Source organism: Manacus vitellinus, unplaced genomic scaffold, assembly GCF_001715985.3.
Source record: "Manacus vitellinus isolate BGI_N305 unplaced genomic scaffold, ASM171598v3 scaffold_15_pilon, whole genome shotgun sequence".
Lineage (NCBI taxonomy): Eukaryota > Metazoa > Chordata > Aves > Passeriformes > Pipridae > Manacus > Manacus vitellinus.
The window spans coordinates 6,534,872-6,555,460 of record NW_021939122.1 but is presented as its reverse complement, the minus strand read 5'-3'; the positions used below and the strand labels follow the sequence as shown (position 1 = coordinate 6,555,460).

Sequence of the window (20,589 nt, the reverse complement as noted above, 5' to 3'; positions counted from 1 at the left end):
CATGCTTGCCATTCTTCCACTCTCTTCAAATCATCTGGAAGAGACTTAAGTTGAGCATTAACAAATATTGAAGTCTAGTTATGGGATTGTAGATACCTATGGGCTACTGATGCTTGGGGGACAAACTGTAGTGTAACTTTGTGACTCAATTTATAGGAGTATATGTCATTCTCTCTGGGTTTGTTCTGTTGGGTTCGTTAACTGTGATGAATTTAGAACTTGTGAAAAGAGCTGACATGATGGGTTTTGAAACTTTGAAACTTTTGAAACTACTTTTGCAATGCTGTGGCAAAGCGCTGGTATCCTCTGGCAAAGGTTACCAAGTAGGACCTAATCCTGAAAGGTTCTTCTATAGCTCTTGCTCACAGGAACTGTAATCAGGTGGTGCTGAAGATGCTGAATGCTTCTTGAAGGTAAGAGTCCCACCCTGCAAGTCTAAGGTGAATGTGAAATGGTAGTTCATGCTCCCTGGTGTCTCAGTTGGGATTGCTAATGAAGGTTCAGGTAATAAACGGTGGATAAGCAAAATATTCAGAAGACTGCAAGAATATACTGTGTACAGTGAGGGCAGGAGATCTGCTGCAAGCTGCTGCATGAGCTTGGCTGACTTCTGAGTAGTGACTGTCAGCTCTGCCATTGAGGACTTAGTTGTGTAAGGGAGGCAGTGTGAGTTCTCTTAGCAGACAGAATGAAGAGAAGGGAAAAGGAAGGATACTCTGGGTACAAGCCTGTGAATGCACTTGAGTGTGACAGGAAGCAGCAGTTAAGCTGAACCTAGGGATGGATTTGTAGAGTCCTTGAGGTTCAAACCCCTCTGTGTGGCTAGATAACTCTGCTTCAGGCTGCAAATAGGAATGCTTCACTGACATCTCTTTTATTTCCAGTTCTCTGCTACAAATGTACCTTTAAACCTTCAATTGTGACATCTGATGCTGTCATTTTTGTTTGACTTGTGGATTGTTCTTAAAAAAGCTCTTGGGTTTAAAGACATTCAGCCTTTTGAAAATGCTGAGTCTGAACTTGAGCTTGACATCCAGTGTGTAGTTCTTAATATCTGTGAAAGGTATGGTAGAGAACAAAGATAATTTGCCTTACTAAAAGTAAATGTCAAGTATAACACAGTCCTTGCTGTTCCATCAGCAACCTCACATCCGTAACTCAGAAATATGCATATAGAGGTACATTGTGTTTTCATAAGACCTAGGAAGGTGTAAAATCTCACAGATTGCAAATCTTAATGTGTATAAATTGTCCTCTGGAAAATCATTCAACGTGGGTAGACCTGAATGGATTTTGCATTATTTTTTCATCTAGTGGTTTATGTACAGCAACTGGAGGAGTACAGGAGCCTGAAATAAGTGACTGCAATGGAAAATATCTATTTTCACATTCTTATTAGGTGATGGAGCATAGAAATACTGCCTTGCAGAGTGGAAGCAAGAAAACTTTCAGTATGGAGAGGAGGGAGAGCAGTTTTCAGACTACATCCTTCAGTCTCAAGGAATGCATTTTTGTTTCATTGTTTTTAAGAGATTAAAAAAATGAAACAAAGCATTTTTTCCTTGGTTTGAAAAGTGTCAAACAGGGTATACCTTCCCAGTTGTATTTAAATGTGCTAGGAAATGGAAGCTGGACTGAGTAGAAGTTTACGCATTTGTATTTTAATGAGTGATGTGATGGAATTGCCCTCTATAGAAAGCAAGTCTGCTGGCATGATAGATTCTTTACAATAGTCTTGTCTTCAGGACAGTCTGTCTCAGCTGTAGAGGTACTAAGGATAAACCTTCTCTCCTTACTGGGACTTTATATGACTGGGTACCAGTGACCTATTATTTCTGTTTGTGGTATGCTCATACATATATTACAGTATGTTGAAAATTTTCTTCACAGTCATAAGAATTAAACTTTTGTTTGACTGTTTTAATTAAAGTGTAGAGCCTGGAAAAAGCGATAGGAGACATTTTGGCTAGTTAGCCTGCTGCAAATGAGCTGGTAATCTTCACATGCCTGTAGTAGAACAGAGGTATTTCCCTCTCTCTTTTTTCCTCCTCTGAAACTTTTCATAATTCAATTTTAATGAAAAGTGGGCTTTAGCATGCTTAATGCGTTTCTAAGGATGGTGTATAGTAATGCTGCCAGGAGGGACTTCAGGGGGTAAAGTACTAGTATAGCCCTCTGGGAGTGTGCACATTTACAATGTAAGCTTCACATGCTTGCAGTGAACACAGCTAGGTTTTAATATTCAGTGCCTTTGCAATGGTGTAATTGTATTTTTAATGAAAGTTCCATGTCTTTGATTACAGGAGCATGAATACCCTATATTTAGGTTGCTTTCTTATGGCAGTAAGGATACATGATTGCATGATTTCTCTATCAATTTCTGTCCTAAGAATTTTTATGTTGCTGGGCTAAACTGAATCTTATTTAAAAGAACTAAAGGAGTTTGAAAACAAGATTTGGCTCCTATAAATTCAAAGAAAATTGGTGGCAGGACAGAGGAAATATAACCATATGTACACCTAGGGAGAACTGTCACTTAGTACTCAACAGGAATATATGTTCTGAAAGATAATGCCCAACTGACCATCCTAAAGACACATATTGGTTGTCCTGTGAGAGCACACATATACTCAAGGCAGACAAACAGGTAAGGGATATAGAAGTGTGTGGGGTTATTGGGGATGTGGAAAGAACTGGGTATTTGAGCAAGATGAAGAGACAGCCTTATGCAAGGGGAAGGACCATGCAGAAGAACTGGGGTTGGTGTGTGTCGTGGTTTAACCCCAGCCAGCAACCAAGTGCCACATGGCCCCTTGCTCACTCCCCCACCAGCAGAATCAGAGAGACAACTGGAAGAGTAAAAGCTGAAAAACTGTGTTCAGAACAAATCCAAAATGCAGCCATGTAGCCACTGAGAAGAAGGTTAACTCTACCCCAGCCAGAACCAGCACAGTGTCGTAGAAGACTATAGACAGTAATCAGTGAAAATCCAGACTACCTTAATTCTGCAGACTGAAAGCGTATTATTTAGTACAAATCCAAGTGACAGTCATGTCACAGTAGTATACTTTGTAATCTACATGAGCACTTTAGGGTTAGAAGTGAGCTTTTAAAACAAATCTATTTCTAGTCACTTACTGCACTCTGATTGTGTCATGAAGCAGTCTCAGAATAAACAAACAAAGTAGTATTCCTTTTGGATTAAACTAGGTGGCAAGATAATTTCAGGAGTGCACCTAATGCTCTCCAGCAACCAGTGTGTGTTCCAGTCCATAGGATCAGAATAGAACTAGTCCAAAACAGAGTCCCTTGTAATGCATATGTGGACATTGGTTCCCTGCCATTAATGAACAGATCCACTCCTAATTTAGACATCTTTGAAACTGTCAGAGTCACAAGAGTTTGTGTTCAGAACTGATAATTTTATGCTAATCCATTACTTAGGTGGCCAATGATTTACTACCATAGTATCTCAGAGCTTAATAATTCAAAGCATATTTACCCTTGCATGTGCCCCACTTCACAGGTAACATTTATTTTCCATGTATTAGGGAAAAACCCTAGGCCACATGTGAAGTCTAAGGCAGAACCAGGACTTGAAACTTGTTTCCCAAAGCGTAGCGTATGTGAAAAAATATTATCCTTCCATCTTATTAAACAGCTTTTCACTGGCCATGTTTTGTTCTTGCAACACATCTGACTCCATAAAAACTCACCAGTTAAGAACAGTCTAGACATATAAATGCAACCTTCAGCTTTATTTCTTGAGTAAATGGAGGGTGTCAGCATAATAGTATGAATATACCAGTATGAAATTGTGGGGGATGCCTCAAGGAACATTTTTTTCTGTACAAGAAACATTGGGTCATCCCTCTAGAGATTTCTTGTATAAAGAAAATGACATTATTAATCACTTCTTCAAGACAGTCTCAATCACAGCAGAAGGCTATCAACTAGTCATGGCTTTTGGGAGTTCTCATCTCTCCTGAGTTTTCCAGGCTCAGGAATAAGCTTTGAAAATTATGATTAATGACATGTAAGGGAATGTGAATTAGGCATTTTTAGACCAGTGAAGGTGACCTCTCACTATATTAGAAGGTTCTGCTTGTTCAAATTTATATTTGGCCTGGCTAGTTAATAATTCTAAATCATCTTCAATGCACTTCAGGTTCCAGGAGTTGGGCCTCATGTAAGAAGAAACCTCAGAACCACAGTAGCAGACACAGGTAAAAGGAAAATCAGTACAAGATGCACAGCTGAGATGAGGCTCAGCAAGGAAACAAAAAACAGTGGTTAAAGGCGATTTCAATGAGAGACTAAAAGAAATAGTTTGCAACTATTTGTCCCTTTGTTAAAAGGGACATGGCAGACTGAAGTAATTAGAAACAGTGAAATAAATGCATTTCATAGAGACACGGAGTTAACCGAACAGTCGTGAGTGTACTCAGTCTTCTCTGTTTACCAAGGCATCAGCCCTCGAGCTTCTGGCTGCTCTCCAAGTCCTCCACAGAGAGGAGGCAATCCTGCTGCCCTGTGCCCAACAGGAGTTTGCTGTCCTGTTTCTATGTTCTCCTGGTATTAGGGGGAAACTGGTGGCACCTTTCCCCTTGACTCCTGCAGAGGCCAGCACCGTGCTGCTGGAGCAAGTCCTGGCCCTCAGGGACTGTACAGTGCAGGCAGCTCCTCAGCCTGTATTCCCTTCCAAATGACGCTGAGTGAAAGAGCCCTCCTTTCACTGGTAATGAAAGGCAGAGAAGGGCAACTCTCTCATGTGTCTATTCCCCCTCACCAGATCACAGCTTAGCACCTGCAGCCTCTTAGCTCTATGCAGAGGAGCACCAGAGCCTCCACAGCCCCAAGCTGCAGCTCTGCTCTGAGGAGCTGATGCTGTACACAGCTATCCCAGAGCACGTGGGAGGCCAGCACCTTGGCACCTCCAGCTTACCAGGCAAATAATAACACTCAGGTTTCTTACTCTTGGAACCAAAGTAAACAGCCCTAAAGCTGTGAACTCCTCCAAACACTTCCTTCAGCCCTTAGAGCCCACCAACATTGCTGGGAGCACACCAGGCTCCAGGGTGGGGAGCAGTCAGTGTGACTAGCTGCAGCTGGCATGGCAGAGCCACCGTTAAGGAGGAGCACCTGTGAGGGGGAGGTTCACTACCCCACATCCTTAAATGAGTGATTCTTTAAGGTAGGAGAGGCAATTTCAGGAGCTGTTCTCTGGAAAGGTATGTGGGTAAAAGGCTAGGATGATGTGATGGTAAATGGGGTTTGGTTTATGTCTCAGTTTGTGAGCTGGTGGAGGAAGGAGTCTCTGAGACACTGGGGAGGAGGAGGTGGCAGTAGCTCTGGGGCAACGTGAGTCTGGGTTTTATCTTTTTGCTTTGGAGTAACTCAGATGAAGCTGGTGAATTGCGTTTAAAATCCTAAGGCAACAGGAGGGAAGCATTGGGTCTGGAGCTGGTGCACTGGTGAATTAACTGCCCTGGAGGCAGTGTGAAGAAATAGGATCAGACTAAAGGTAAAGTGTAGGGGGCAAGTAAACCAGGAGGATCTGGGTGTTCCTTCTCACCATATGCTGCCTGAGGGAGGTGAATGAAGCAGGGAGTTACTTCTGCTCCTTGGTACCCGGCCAGGCTCCTAGCACTGTGCTGCTTTGGTGCAGGGGTGCATGGCAGTGAGCTGCATTATGAGCTCTGTGGTGTAATTTCTTTGTCTCTGTTGTCTTGATACAGAAGGAGTCAAGAAATTGATGTTTGTGGGATTCCTCCAGAGACAGGTTCAGGTTCCCACTCTTATTTTGTGGTATGTCCCATGAAGAAGCACATGATTCGTTCAAAGGTGTAATCTTCCTGTTGCTGTAGAGATGCCCCTCTCAAACTGGTTTCATGGTTTGTGCTGGAGTAAGTGCTGCTCTTGGCAATAGCAGCTTTCTGTCCTTGCCTGAAGGCTCAGGCAGGCAATCACTCTCCATAGAAAAAGCCCTGAAAAGTTTGCAGGCAGGCACCAGCTTATTAAGCACAGGCAATCTGAATTTGAAATAATGAGCCATGGCCTTTCCTCCTGGGGAGGGGAAAGGGCCATGAGAAAGAGCAGTAATTCAGCTCTAAGGATAGCTGGACTGTGGGAGGGGAGCACTTGTGGGGAGAGAATTAAATATTAAAAAATTAAAAAGCCATAGGCTCTCTAATTACTTGTAGAATACCACTGAGTGTGTACAGAGTAAAACTGACAGGATTGTGAATAGTGCAGTGGAAGCACTACAAATGGTAACATCTCTCTCCTGAGAGGACAGTCACCTGCTACTTTTAGTACCTGTATAAATGTATTACTCTTCATTGCAGGATTGCTACCAGAATGACGACTTCTCATTGCCAGCTTTCCCTTTATATTCATGGTAGTTGATAGGCAAGCATAGCAGCATAAACAGCCTAATTTGTTTTCTCCAGCTCCCTTCAGTATGAGCAGGAGTAGTTTGAGGTAATGATAAGGGCACACTGTGATGGGAAGGGGAAACTCCTTGATGAGGCCATAGTGTGAGCTGTCTGCTCATCTGGAAGAGGAAAGGATCTGTGCCTAGACTCCGTCCAGGCTTGCACATGTTGAAGGTATTTAAAACTAACGTGGGGGAGGGAAGCTGCTGCTGACAGTCTTTCTAAACATGTGTTCCTTCCACAGGGCTTTTCTTGTGCATCCCTTGTGCCCAAAAAGCAGTAAATTGTTCTTTATGAAGAGCTAAAGAGAGGAGATACACTTTTCAACCATACCAAAAACCTAGTTTCTTGTAATATCCTTCCTCTTAAATGCAGGTGTTAAGAATTGTTATGCTTCAGGTAAAATTGTTACCTGAATCATAATACCCAGTTCAATACCTGTGAACTGGTATTGAAGTTACCAAAAAAACCAAAATCTGTGGCATGGGAATGAATGACAAGAAAGATGTGTATGTTGTTTCTAAGGTGAGAACTAATTTTGTTTTAGAAGGAAGAATTGGGCTGATTACTATTTCTTTAGGTGAACTATAGGCACAGGGCTAATACTCCTTTGCAGACCTCCAGTTCACCCTATTAGCCAGTGACATCTTGTCACAAATACTTACGAGTAAATAATCTGAGTACTTAGATTCAGAGTATGAATTAGTGTAAGAATAAGGATTCCTGATTTTCTTCTGCCTTTGTCCCTCAAATCAACGCTGACAGTGTGGCAACTTGTATGGAGAAGGAGGCAGAATTCGTTTGCAGGTTGAAAACAGGTACAATGATGTTGGAACAGGCACACCTAGCTGTTGGTTCAGTGCTATGTCCTGAAAAGTAGGGTAGGAATGAATACCTCCCTCATCTTTGGATGAGGGAAAGAAGAGAAATACAATGTTATGGCTGGATTTTGGAAGTTTACTGTTCAAAGTGGCTGGGTCATTGTATCACTTCATCTTATTGCCCATTCCTGGCTAAAGGCCTTCAGAAAGTTTTCTGTACTCTAGATTATTTTTTCAGTCCAGAATAATTTGAGGAAGTGATATCTCATGGAGCATGGTGGACAAAGGTCTTTGTTTATAGCATCAGTATTAGGTATCAGTGATGCTGGCAGGCACTGCATGTCAGAATAACATGAACCATGTGCTTGGCATGGCACAGACATTAGTATTTATCAAAAACATGGGTGACTGGGATGCCTCTGGCTAGTTTGAGTTGTTAACACTGCAGTGAACCTATGTTTGTGCTGTACCTGTAGTGCTGTAGAGCTGTGGTCTTGATCAGAACTCCAGAGTATTTGATACTGTACGAGCTCAGGGTACAATCCCAGCTCCAATCTGAATGTTATCATAGTCAGCATATTTTGTTTGCTCCTTAAGCCACTATGGCTGGAAAGGTTATTAAAAATTAATAGTCATACCCATAGGGAAGATTTCAAGAGGCTATTGCTGATTGCAGAGGGAGTACAAAGTATTCATTCAGTTTTCCTTCTGTGACCTAATTTGACTCATTAAAATAGCAGGATAAAAAAAATCTTAGATATTTACTGGAATGGTAGAAAGTTAACTTTCCTTATAAAAAGGTCTCAACTTGTCAATATAATGTAGGAATGTAAGGCTGGGTGTATCAGCAGAAGGGAAGAACAGAGTGGATGTAGAAAGAAAGGAATAAGACTTCTCTCTTCTGGCAGTAGTGAGCTGTAGTTCAGTGTAAATGTCCACAGAACTATGAGAGCTTTGCCAGCAACAGAGATGCCTTCAGCAGTGCTTGTCAGGAAGGCATTCTAACCAACCAGATGGAGAAGATTTACAGCATTCAAGAGATTCTACCAGAGTTCAGTTGGAGTGAGGAGCTGGTGTTTAGGATTGCTGGGCAGTTTTGTAGCCATAATATGTGACAAGTGCATGTGCTTTAGAGTGACACACCAAATAGCTGTGACCTAAATGCTGATCTGCCCTCTGAATAGTCTGCAGTGGATCCTGTTGAGAGCACTCAGAGGATGGTGCAGATAAAGGGACCTTAAAATATGGTCTTTTGCTGGGAGCCGTTCTGTACTTGGGCAGCCTATCAATATGGTTTTTAACTCTGGTTTTTCAATAACAAAGGACACAGTGTTGAATTTGGTTACACTGGTTACAGAGTCTACTCATGATCAACAAGAAGAATAAGTAAGAATATGCTTGACTATGCCCTCAGCCCTACGAGAAAAGAATAAAAAAGTAATAGACTTGAACCTGCTGTCTACTGGTGTAGATTATCATAAATCTGTAATGGAGTGGTCCTCTAGGTTCTGTGTGTCCCTTTCAGTACATAAGAAATAATTGAAGCATGTGAGTATTACTTGAGTGACGAGTGTTCAAGTCATGGAACTTGTAGCTCTCTAACTTTGCCTCAAGAGTACAGAGTATTACGTTGTTGTTCCTTGTCTTCTGCATTTATATTCATGGATTTCGAGAAAGCTATGCAAAATAGAGTGCTTAAAATATGACCTGCAGCATCCTCCTATTGCTAGGAGGGAGAGGAGACCACTGTTAAAGAAGAAAAAGATGGGAGCATGATAAATGGTTGTGTTCTGATGTATTTTGTACACTCTGTTGTGGAGAAGCTGACTCATGCTACTGCATGAGTTTGGGTTTTTTGCTGTACTGAAATACTGAAAGGCAGGCATAAAAATTGCACCACTCAGTGTGATATCCTCTATTGAGAAGTAAAGAGCCGGTACTTGGGGTGCTAAATGAATGATTTCTTTATTCCTTGTCCTATCACAGATGTGTTTGCTATAGTTTCTCTGAGCTGTTCTGTATGCATTTTTATTCACATTGTACAGATGCAGCCATGCTGCTACTACAGATACACTGGGAGCAGTAGAAGCAGAGGTGGGAATGGTGGGGTTCAGCAACCAGGACTTAAACTCTTCAATGAAGAATTTGCACCTCAAATACTATGTCCAGTTCTGGGCCCCTCAGTTTAGGAAGAATGTTGAGGTGCTGGAGCGTATCCAAAGAAGGGCAGCAAGGCTGGTGAAGGGTCTGGAGCACAGGTGCCTGTGATCAGTGGCTAAGGGTGTTGGGATTAGCCTGGAGGTTAGGAGGCTCAGGGGAGACCTCCATTTTGGTTTGGATCAATGCCTTTGCAGCAGATCTCCTGACCTCTCCTACCCTTCATGCTTTGAATGGTGTTTTAGCGTAGTCTCATAATCACAGAATATTCTGATTTGGAAGGGACCCACAAGGATCATTGAGTCCAGTTCTTAAGTGAGTGGCCCATACGGGGATTGAACCTCAACCTTAGTGTTGTTAGCACCAGGCTCTGACCAGCTGAACTTATCTCCGGTCTTGGATACTTTTAAATAAAATGTACTCCAATGTCGGCAGTACCAGCTGTTCTTCCCTACTTGTTCTACCCCACACCCAGTGTGCTGTACTACTTTATAATACAGCCCTAGCCAAATGTCCTAGTTCTGCAGAGGAGATGTAGGCTACCTCATCTGAATGCTGATAGTTCTCAATGGTTTCCCTCAATTCACTGCGTTTTTTTGGAATAGAGTCACTTCACTAGATCAGTTAATCAGTAGTTCAGTAGCAGAAAGAATCAAATCATCACCCTTCCATCTTGGTGTTTATCCTTGATCTAATTCCAGTGGTTTGGGAAGATTGCCATGGCTTCGTGTATTTGCAGAACACTTTTGGGAACAGCTGCTGGTGGGTTACCTGCAGAAGTTGACAAGCGCAAAAACCCCCACATATTCTCACAACCTGGGACAGTAATTCAATTTTTTTTTTTTTTTTTTTGAAAATACAAAGTTAAACTCTTTACTATTCTGTGGAGTTGAGACCTGCTGGCTTTCTTGCTGCTAGTGATAGCAGCAGTTTGGGACTTCTTTGTACAATAGGTCAAAGGTCTTCAGAGGTGGAGTGAAATGTCAACCAACAGATCAATGCCCCTTTACTTACCTGATGGCAGCAATGGATTGCCAAAATCCTTAGCTGTTCCTGAAGTCTAAGATGCCATCAATTTGTAACAATAGTTTGAAGATGAATTTAGATTGTTCTTAAGGAGTAAAGGACTAAATTATCCCTCTGACTATATGGATTGTTTTTTGTTTTTTTCATTGTGTGTGGGGGGGTTGCATTGATTATTAAACAGATCTGAGTTTTCCTTGACTTGTGGAAAGGCCGTGCATTAATGTGTATCAGTTTGTGCTACTGTAGGTGTGTTCTCTGATGCAATGAAGACATTAACAGGTCATCAGTTAGCATATTTCACAGAAGCCTTAAACCTTTGTGTCACTCAAAAAGAGAACTAAGATTAAAGTTGATTCTTGTCTTCCCCCTGCTGCTTTAAGTGTGCTACCTGCATACTTTTGCAAGTAACTCTGATCATTAAAGTGGCTTTTATGGTCACATCACACAGGTCACTGGAGTATAAAATTATTTTTCTTATTTAGATTGTGCCTTTTGCAGAGCTGACAATGCCATTTGTAAGCTAGTGAAAAGTCATAGCTGTTGAACAACACAAAGAAGTCCAAGATTAATTTCTTCATGACAGTCAGGAAGCAACTTCTCTCAAAGTAGTGTGTCTTTGCCTTTTGTTTCTGACTGTGTTCCATAAATACTGTACTGTAGGTGGAACAGAGGAATAGATTTTTTTGTGTTCTACAAAGGGAGTGCTGTGAGATCGTTGAAGAGTGATGCAAAGACCTGAGCCAGCTCCATGACTCTAGAAAGGGTAAAGGCAACTTTAAATGTGTCCTGCTGTGTCTGAGTTTATGGCATGGTAGGGCTACACAGCTTTTAGTACCAGATGCAGTATGTGTATTTTAAGTGTTGTTTGGGTGTGCTAACCTGCTAGCTGGCAGGAAATCTTGTCTCCTTTGCTGCCAGGTACGGTTAGCACATTCACCCTTAAAACATGCTGATATAAACAATATATGCAGTCTGGTGTTATGCTTCAGAAGTCCGTGGTGCACCCGCAGTTTTCCAGTGAAAAAGCACTGACTGACTGATCTGGCAGTGCAAAAGAGATGAGAGAACAACCTTTATAAAATCTTGAAAGTCCAGAACCTTCAGGTTTTGGACTTAGAAGTTCTGAGAGGGGATGAAATTGTGTTCTGGAAACAGAGTGCTGCTTCATGAAGAATTTGGGCTCCTTTTTGGGCATGCATCTTCTACTACAATATGTAGTTTATTTCTTGTCAGAGTCCTTCAGGCTGGCTCAGATTCTTTGGCCATAGCTGAAACACGCTTTTTGGTCACTTCCTTGCTGTTCAGATCTTCCTTCATCCCTCTCTTGGATATCTTTCTGCTCAAAAGAGTGTCTGTTTGGTGTGTAGGGTTTTTGTTTGGTTTTGATTTTTGTTTTTAAACAGAATGTGCTTATTTATAGGTAAATAATCTGTAACAAAAGTTTGTGCCCTTCAGTGAAGGGCTGAAAGATATTTTTGACAGTATGTATAACCAGTTTCTGGCAGCAGTTATCCCTAGTCTGAGAGTGCAATCATACTATAGTATAGTGAATTGTATTAGTTTATGTTGGATTTTAGGTTTATGAATTGGTCTTTGGGAATGCAGTTGTTCTTACAGGCACTTAATAGCAAATAAATAGCTGTACAAACAGATCCTTCCTTCAGACTTTCAGTTCTTTTTTTTTTTTTTAACCTGGTTTGGTACTTTAAGTCTGGTTTCCCAACCACTGCAGAAAACACAAGGTTACTAGGCTAACATATGTAAAGCTAATTGTCTCCCTGATTTTCCTTTGGTTGGACAGTAAGATTACAGAACTGCACTGCTTATAGTGTAATGTATGAATGTTTTCTTTTGGAAAAAATTATGAGTTTCCAGATCCATTAATTTATCCTTTCGTATTTTTATTTTGGCTGAAAGAAAAAACAAATTAAGGGAAGGAAGTAGAACATAGAACATTGCCTTGCTCTATAAAATGTTCTGAGTAGGCAGGTAGAGCTTTATTGAATAGAAGTGATGGAGCACAACCTGCTCTTATGGTAATGTTTCTGAATGTGGTAATTGTCCTCCAGATGACAAAATGTGAGCAGGTGTGTGGCTGTGTAGTACCCTTTTGTTTCTGTACAGATTGCTGCTCTGTTTACCTTAAGGGAATGAAAAGCCCTTGCCAGTTCCTTATAACTGATATCCTTCTAGTTGCCTAAGCACATCTTGTCACCAACCACTTCAAACATTCTGTCTCTAATTTCTTTGCTCATTGTGTTTCAAGATGCTTAATTCTCAGATGGTGCTGAGGAAGTGTCTTGGTTTCATTTGTGCTTACTGATTCTGGTATCTCAACTATCAAATTCAAACACAAATACAATTGTGTGATGGACACAGAAAAATCTAAACCAAATATTTTATTTCCTACAATTCAATGAAAGGAAATTCAGTTTCTCTTTCTAAAGTATATTACTTGTGTTTCCAGTGAATCCTTTTTTGAGGCCAAGTTTGAATTAAATAAAATGACTGAGAATATTGTTTATAGGATGTGAAACCACTTCCCTTTGTGGGTAATACTTTAAACAAAGACTATATTACAAATAACAGTGTGTCACTGTGTTGTTAGACTGAAGACACACTAGAGCAAAGTGCCTTTACTGTAGGACAGTTGTTGGCCAAAATCAATTATAATGACTATATTGATTTTTTAGCTAACTGCCTATGAAATTTCAAAAGATTACAACTTTAATTGATATTGAATTGTGTTGACTTGATTGATTTCCACATCTGGTTTAAGTAGGTACTTACTGAGTGCTCAAATCCCTAGTGGTGTTCAGAGCTGGGAGTGGGAGGAGAGCAGAAGAGATTGTATAATGTTGCCAGGCAGGATTGAACTGGGAAAGGAGGAATGGAAAGGGAAGATGATGTCTCTGTTATGTGCATGTTCAGGGTAGAAAATAGATGTGGGAACAGGAATGTGTATGTAGCTTAGAGGCAGGTGCCCTGATAATAGGGAAATGAAGAGAATAAAGAATGATTAGCTTTAGACAGGGCTGAGTTGGGATGGGGATAGGGATTGCTACCTCTGTAAGGATTAGCAGTGTGGCTCCATCCAATTTGACCCATTCACTCCTTGGGATAATCTTTGAATTTACTATTAAAGACATGACAACCAATCATGGGGTTTTGGAGGGGAGTTTATTTAGTGTAGCCCCAGGTATTTGCATATTGAGTGTTGAAGCATCTCTTTACTGCCTTTGCTCATATTCTTTCTCCCATAATCATCTGGATATGAGAAATTCCATGTGTCAGTGTCACTTCCAGTCAGAGGAGTATTTTCAAGGTCTGTAATTCTGATTCTTGCCTTTTATGACTTACCATTTCAAAATGGCTTGACTCGTTAGTGCCATCTGTGGGGCAGCAAGAATATGGGTCTGCCTGGTTTGTTGTTACCTTGCTGTGCTGGAGTTGCCTTGTTTCCCAGCTTCTGAGTGGGTATGGAGTGGGTATATGGTTGGCATTTCACTACTGTCACACTGTGCAAATGAATCCTAAACCTTTTTCTAAGGAGAGTTTGAATCCTTCCTACACTGATTTCTGTTTAGAACTTATATGTATGGCTGAATCAATAATCAACTAATGACAATGTGAAGAGCGAAACCAAACTGTGTGGTGTTATTGAAAAGGCATTACTGGATCAGAACTCTAGGGCATGTAAAATATTTGCTGAGTTGTTGTGAGTCGGATTTATTGATTTGTTTTCTTCCTTATGTTCTGCTGATTCCATAATTCTGTTCAATAGATGAGCATAAAGAATGTATTTCTACCATTAAGAATCAGGGGCTTGATGTACTGCATCAGACTATCAAAGCAGATATTTTGATCCCAGTAGCATGAGATACCTGCTGCTTTAGAGGAAGGCTGTGCTCATCCGTGAAACTTTTCTTCTGACCTCTATGCAATTATTGTATTCTGTGAAGCATGCAGTGTAAACATCAATGCTGTTAATAGCCATAAATAATCCCTCTTTCTGAAAATTTCTATCTGATCCATGCTGTTGACTTGCAGATGAAGTTGCTAAGTATCTCCCTAATGAAATTAACTATTACAGTCACAATTAGAAACTAAGGAAATGGAAAGCTAAGACAGCATGAAGAATTGACAACCATAGCAATTGACTGAGACAGGGTGCTGCATAAAATAAAATAAAAAAAATGATCACAAAAGCTTTTACTCTTGACTAAAATAAATAGTTGCTAGGTGAACTGGACGAATAGCACTGAAGGGTGTGTGGAAGTACAAAGTAATTTACTTAGGGTTATTGCAAAGCAAGACCTTTGTGTTTTGTGAGATCTGTCAATATATATGGTAGCTTTCCAGGTACTTGAAACTGATTTCTTTTTAGGTGGAGGGGTAAAATAGCAAAGGGTGCATGGAACTATATGCAAGTGAGGAAAACTGGAAACTGATGGGACTTTCATGCTTAAGCTGGAGAGTGCTAAGGTACTTCAGTGTGGAGATGACTTAAGTACTTACTGAAGTATGGATTTTGGTATTATTAGACTAAATGGTTAGATTAGTAGCCAAGATGTTGCCTAAGAAACATTATAGTGCTGTTGGTAAAAGCAAATTTTTGGGATATTTGCTCTTGTAATAACGTAAATTGTAACATGAATGTGAAACAGATTCTGGACAGTCTAAACTAGATTACAGTTTGGTCATAGCTGTAAAATGTGGCCTGGGATGAAGTAGAGAAGTTTTGTTCAACTAAATTTCTGCAGGTCTCTGCAATAGAGACTCAAAGGTGACCAGGGAGTTTTCTTACTCTGTGTGTATGAAATGGGGTCCTCTAGGACCTGGTGGTGATGGGGGTGTGGGAAGGGGACGGGTTTTTTTGGTAACTCTGTATCCATCTGTGAGAGGTGCTGTGCTGCCAGAAGGGCTGGAACCAAATCCTGACGATCTTGGCTGCGTGGTGGAAAGCGGTTGTTGATATATTTACTGGAATGATAATTCCTGTCTGTGAGAGCTCAGACTACAGTGTGCAACCTTAGAGAATAAGCCTGGATACATCAAAGCCTGATTTTAAGGGAATTATTTATTATGAATTTTTTTTCGAATTCTTTTGACTATGTAAAAATAACCAGAATTGAGAAGTGTTGGGTTACTCAAGAAAATCCAGGGGTTGCTGGTAAACTTTGCTGATGTAGGACTAATGCTGTATATGAGCTCAGGTTAAATTCAGCCAGCTATTTTAGCCAAAAATAAGGGAAGTATAATTCAAAAAAAGCTATGATGCTGCAGCAGCACTTCTTAGAATATTTCAACTTTTAATTTACATTTTTTAAGTGAAGCTAATAACAAAATAAAAAATTGATTTCTTATAACAGGGGATAGTTATAAGTTGAAAGCTAATTTCTCTTGGCACAAGACAAAACCAGTTATTCACAGTTCTGTTGAGAGTACCAGAATTTACCTTATCAGTTCAGAGAAGTGAAAAATAAAATCCATTCTACCTATCAGACAGGGCTTTCACTGAGTCTGACATTTAAGACTAACGAAGTGATGTCATCTTCTGCCTATAAAACTGGGAAATTGTCAGGGGTCAAACTGAGTGCCTACAGGATGGTTACAGGAGAGGTGAGCAGATCCTTAAGGCAGAGTGAAAGGAAAAAGTATATGAAATGGTACAAGTGGAGATAGTGTCACTGAGACTTTTTTATAATGGGAGGACATGGTACTGTTCAGATCTGCCCTCTGCTGACAGAAGTGTTTAGTGTGTAGATGTGCTGGTTTATATTTCTTTATAAAGCAAAACATGATGGCCTCACTGCCAGGACACGAGGAAGGTCAAAGTAGATGTTATTACAGATACTAATGGAATTTCCTTCACTGGATTACACTGAGGAGGCTCTCCAAAGATCTGACCTAAGTCTGCTATCTGACTCTCCTTATTTTGCAGTTTGCTTGATGGAAGAGAAGAAAAAGGATCAAGTTTGATGTTGCAATTGTGATTATTTTAAATTATTTTTTTCTTATCATTGTTTTTTATTTCCCAAACACCACAACCTCCAAATTATTTTTCTTTCTTTGGCATATGTTTTCAGTCTCATCAATGTGTGATAAGGCACCTGGAGCAAAAACCAGAATCGAGTGGTAACATCAAGGCCATGTTGTAGTTGTCTGAACCCAAAAGAGGCAAAGCTAGACAGTGCTCTGAGAGGTGGAGAGTTGCCCTTTGTTGTGACAATCTGGATTAGCTGTAGCATATCAGGGCTATGTGAATTAGAAGCTTGCCTGTCTTTTAGCTGCCTGGTTTGTTTTGGTTTTCTTTTTACAGTGTTAATGTAAGACATCAGTGATGTAGATTTACTGGTATTGGCCTCTAAACTAACACCTTGTTCCAAGTGAGCAATTATAAATTGTGCTTTAAGTTAGCTGACTGTAGAAAATGGGAAGGAGCAGGATCATGTTAGCACTAATGAAGGAAAATGGCATGAAATATTAAATAACTATTATTATAAGATACTTCATAAATCCAAAGGAAGTAGAGGTGAAAAGACCTATAAGGTCACCTAACCTATCCATTCTAGAGAACTGGCTTGCTGCCTGCAGTATATAATCATTATCTGCTATGCCAGACTAGCTCTAAATGCTCAAAACTTTAGTACTCTTACTGCAGGCATGTGGAAAGAGAATAGAAAGGGCGATACATTTCTTTTCTATTTCTGAAACCTTTAGTCAGATTTACATGTTGATTTTTTTCCCTTTATTTCATCTTTTGTTTTAATTTTGTTTTTCTGCTTTGATGTCAGAAAGCCCTGAAGAGTGAGATGACTTTAATCATTCTGGATAGCTATGCTATCTATATGTCTTTTGTCTTTGTCATTTTGATTGACAATTCTCTTTTTGAATCTTTCCCAGTTTTTAATCTTTTTTCTTATGGCAGCTGGGTTCACTGGCTAATCACCCCACAGTGATAGTGTATGGAGTAAGAATATTTTCTTATATTCCCTCATTTTTTTTCCTTTTCTGTCCCCCCTCACCACACTTTTTGCACATCCTCATTGGGTAAATATGCCTTTAGGAGAGAGCAATATCATTATTATAGAGCTGGAATTCAGTAATGATTTGCCACAAAGAAAGGTAGTATGACCAGTGGAGCCTTAGTGGAGGTATTGTGTCACTTTAGAAGGTTGCTGGAGTGAGCAGTACCAAAAAGGTGGTTTGTCTTTTGTTTGACTGTCATGAACTTGAATGTACACCCTGAAAAACAAGTACCTGCTCAAAGAGGTAGCATACGTGTAATGCTCTATCCACATCTGAGTGTTCTTATCCTTATTTATTTTTTTTTCATTTACTCTGTAATTGCCTTTTCAGCCCGGTCAAGGAGTTTGGTGATGGGTGAACAGATTGGGCCTCCCTCCAGACCTTCTTCTCCAAACCCTCAAGAACGTGTGCTGAAGTGTGGCTGGCTAAAGAAACAAAGGAGCATTATGAAGAACTGGCAGCAGCGATGGTTTGTGCTGCGTGGGGATCAGCTCTTCTATTACAAGGATGAAGAGGAAACTAAACCTCAGGTATGACTTACTGGTTGTGACTTCTGTGTAGATCACAGTTACTGCTTTGATTGAGCTCATTTCAGTTGCTTTCTATCCTCACCAAAACCGTACACGCTTAAGAAGGTTCAAAGGCAAGAGACATGGTAAGGAGACTTCTATCAGGCAAGTTGTAGAGCTTGGGAAAAGGTTAGAAGGTGTTTACTTACCCACTAGGGCATGCTGACCTCCAAATCTTAGTATGGTCATCTGTGAGACTGGAGTTTGACAGGAAGAGCTATGGAGTTCCAGATTCCTGAGGCAGGAGTGATTAACCTTGCTTAGTCAGCTGGGACTCATTATCTCCCAACTAATCCATTGTTCGCTGAGAGGTGAACCAGCTGTGTAGGGCTGGCTTGTGTGTGCAGAGTGGGTAGGTTTTGTTACATCCTGGCATGAAGGGCTTGAGAATGGGCTGTAATATGTTTTAGCATTGTGGGAGAAGGAGAGGGTGTTATGCTATGGGATAAAGCTTATAGAGGAGATAAAGAATTTATTATTTGTCTTCTTCAAATGCCTGTAAAATACTCTTGCAGCATTTGAGCTAAGGTCTTCCCTAGTTGCTGTAGTAGGTTATGTATCATAATTCATGTAGTTATTGTTTTGACTGTCGGGCCTTTAGCCAGAGTCATTGAACAGAGGGAACATAATTGAATAAGCCAGACAATGTCCCTGTACTGCTGCCTCCTGATGAGTCAGTACAGGCATTACAGAGTGACAGTCAGCCTGTATAATATCATCACCATCCACACGCTCATTATAGATGATTATTGAACTGCTTGATGCAGCTGTGTGCTTGACTGTCACATAAATTTCATTGTAGAGTGAGAATGGAAATGAATATTCCCCTGTGGGCCTGATATAAGTATGGTAGATGAATGAGGATGTTGACTGCATCTTATATCTTGCACTCTCCTAATCAGGGATTTGGTCCATCATTATGGACAGCCTGCTGTGTAAAGGCTACAGACACTTGGACCTGATGATGTAGCCTGGTTACTCAGGATGCTGCAAGCAACAGCTGGATTTTGTGCTTTTAAGCCAAGCACCTTATATTCGTGTGCAATGGATATGGAGAGCTGGGCACTTCTGAACTGTGTTAGTGGACATGAGGAGGAAGAAACTGCCTCAGTAGTCATGTTGTAAAGCATTTCTTTAACCCTGACCCTTTTGGGGCATGGGATTGCCATACATTTATCACCATGGGAAGCAGTTTTCACAGAATCACAGAATATTAGGATGATAAAGGACTGTGTCCTGACTATTCTTTTAGGAATCGCAAACTAGGATTTGCATCTGACTTGAGCTAGGACTGTATGCATCCCACAGGTGAGATGTACTTTTTTAACTTGTAGATAGCTATTGCTTGGGATTTTCTGGAATGAGGGGGCAATGGCACAGGGATGCCTACAAAGGAACACAACTGAGACCTTAAGAGATCTTTGTTACAGGCCATGGAGATATTTTCATTAGTTGATATTAATCCTTAATTTCCTTTAGCCTGAAAGGTTCTCATGCTTAATTTAAGTGTTTTTGTTTTATATATCAAGTGTGGTCTGCAAGCTTGTGTGCAGAAACTAAATCAGTAACTGCACCAAAATTCCCATTGATCTTCTGCCTACTTGATTATTTATACATACTCTGGAAGAAGGTTGTATTCTTATTGTTTAACTGATAAAGTAAGTGAGATTTATGACATAATGTTTCAAAAGACAAACATGAAATAACAGCTTTTTGTTTATGGATGTTGCATTGCCTATTTTTATGAAAATCAGATTCTAAGAGGAAATTGCAGATGTTCTTCCCTTGATAATAATGCTAAAAAGATGGAGCTGTAATCTAATGGTAGGAGAATCACATAGGCTTTCTGGAGTGAAGAGGAATTGCTCTGTGGTCTTAATGGATTGAGTACTGTTGAAGGTGTGTGCATTTGTGTGCCATATGACATAGCTGCAGTTGCACAGCCCACTCAGAGTCCAATGTTTAGAGGGTGGACTTGCAGACATTACTTTTCTTGAGTGTTTTCTCAGGTTGCCCCCATGAGGAAAGGGGAAAGGGAGGACTGACCTGCAAAGAGCTTTTGATGCTCCTACTGACTCTGTCAATATATTGGTCGGTTTTTAAAGTAGCTTTGGGTTCATTTCTATTCCCAGGATAGGAGATAGCATGCACTCCTCCCCAGTTTCCAGGGGAACAGAAGCCACTGTGCAACTAATTCATTAACCTTTCTTTCAGTGTTGACTTGGCATGATAAAAGGCTGTAGTGCATCTGCAGTGGGATTGAATTTTGCCCTCTAGAAAACAGCAGAATTTTCTAGAATGTGTTCTGGCCACTGGACTCTAAAGATAATGTTGTATGTTATACTTTTTTGTTCCATTTGAAATAATTTGAAATGCATCTGCATTTTTGTCATGTTACCTTTCCAGTGTTTTCCTGTTATCTTTGGAATGCCTTCAGCATGTCTTCAAATTTCAGTGAACTTCAAAGTCAAATTGTAGGGCAATAGGGTAGGGAGGGGAGGGTGCTGAAAGTTCATCCTATTCTGTTGACTTATTTTACCTTAATTT

The 20,589-nt window shown here is 40.4% G+C and overlaps 1 protein-coding gene across 1 annotated transcript in view; it reads left to right on the top strand.

Moving 5' to 3' along the window:
- The window catches only part of ARHGAP22 (Rho GTPase activating protein 22), a 142,062-nt gene that overhangs the window by 1,437 nt on the left and 120,036 nt on the right, over positions 1 to 20,589 (top strand). Inside the window, exon 2 of the mRNA XM_008929819.3 lies at positions 17,804 to 18,003. Within this exon, the coding sequence (XP_008928067.2) occupies positions 17,804 to 18,003 (200 nt within the window). The remainder of the gene's footprint in view (positions 1 to 17,803; positions 18,004 to 20,589) is intronic.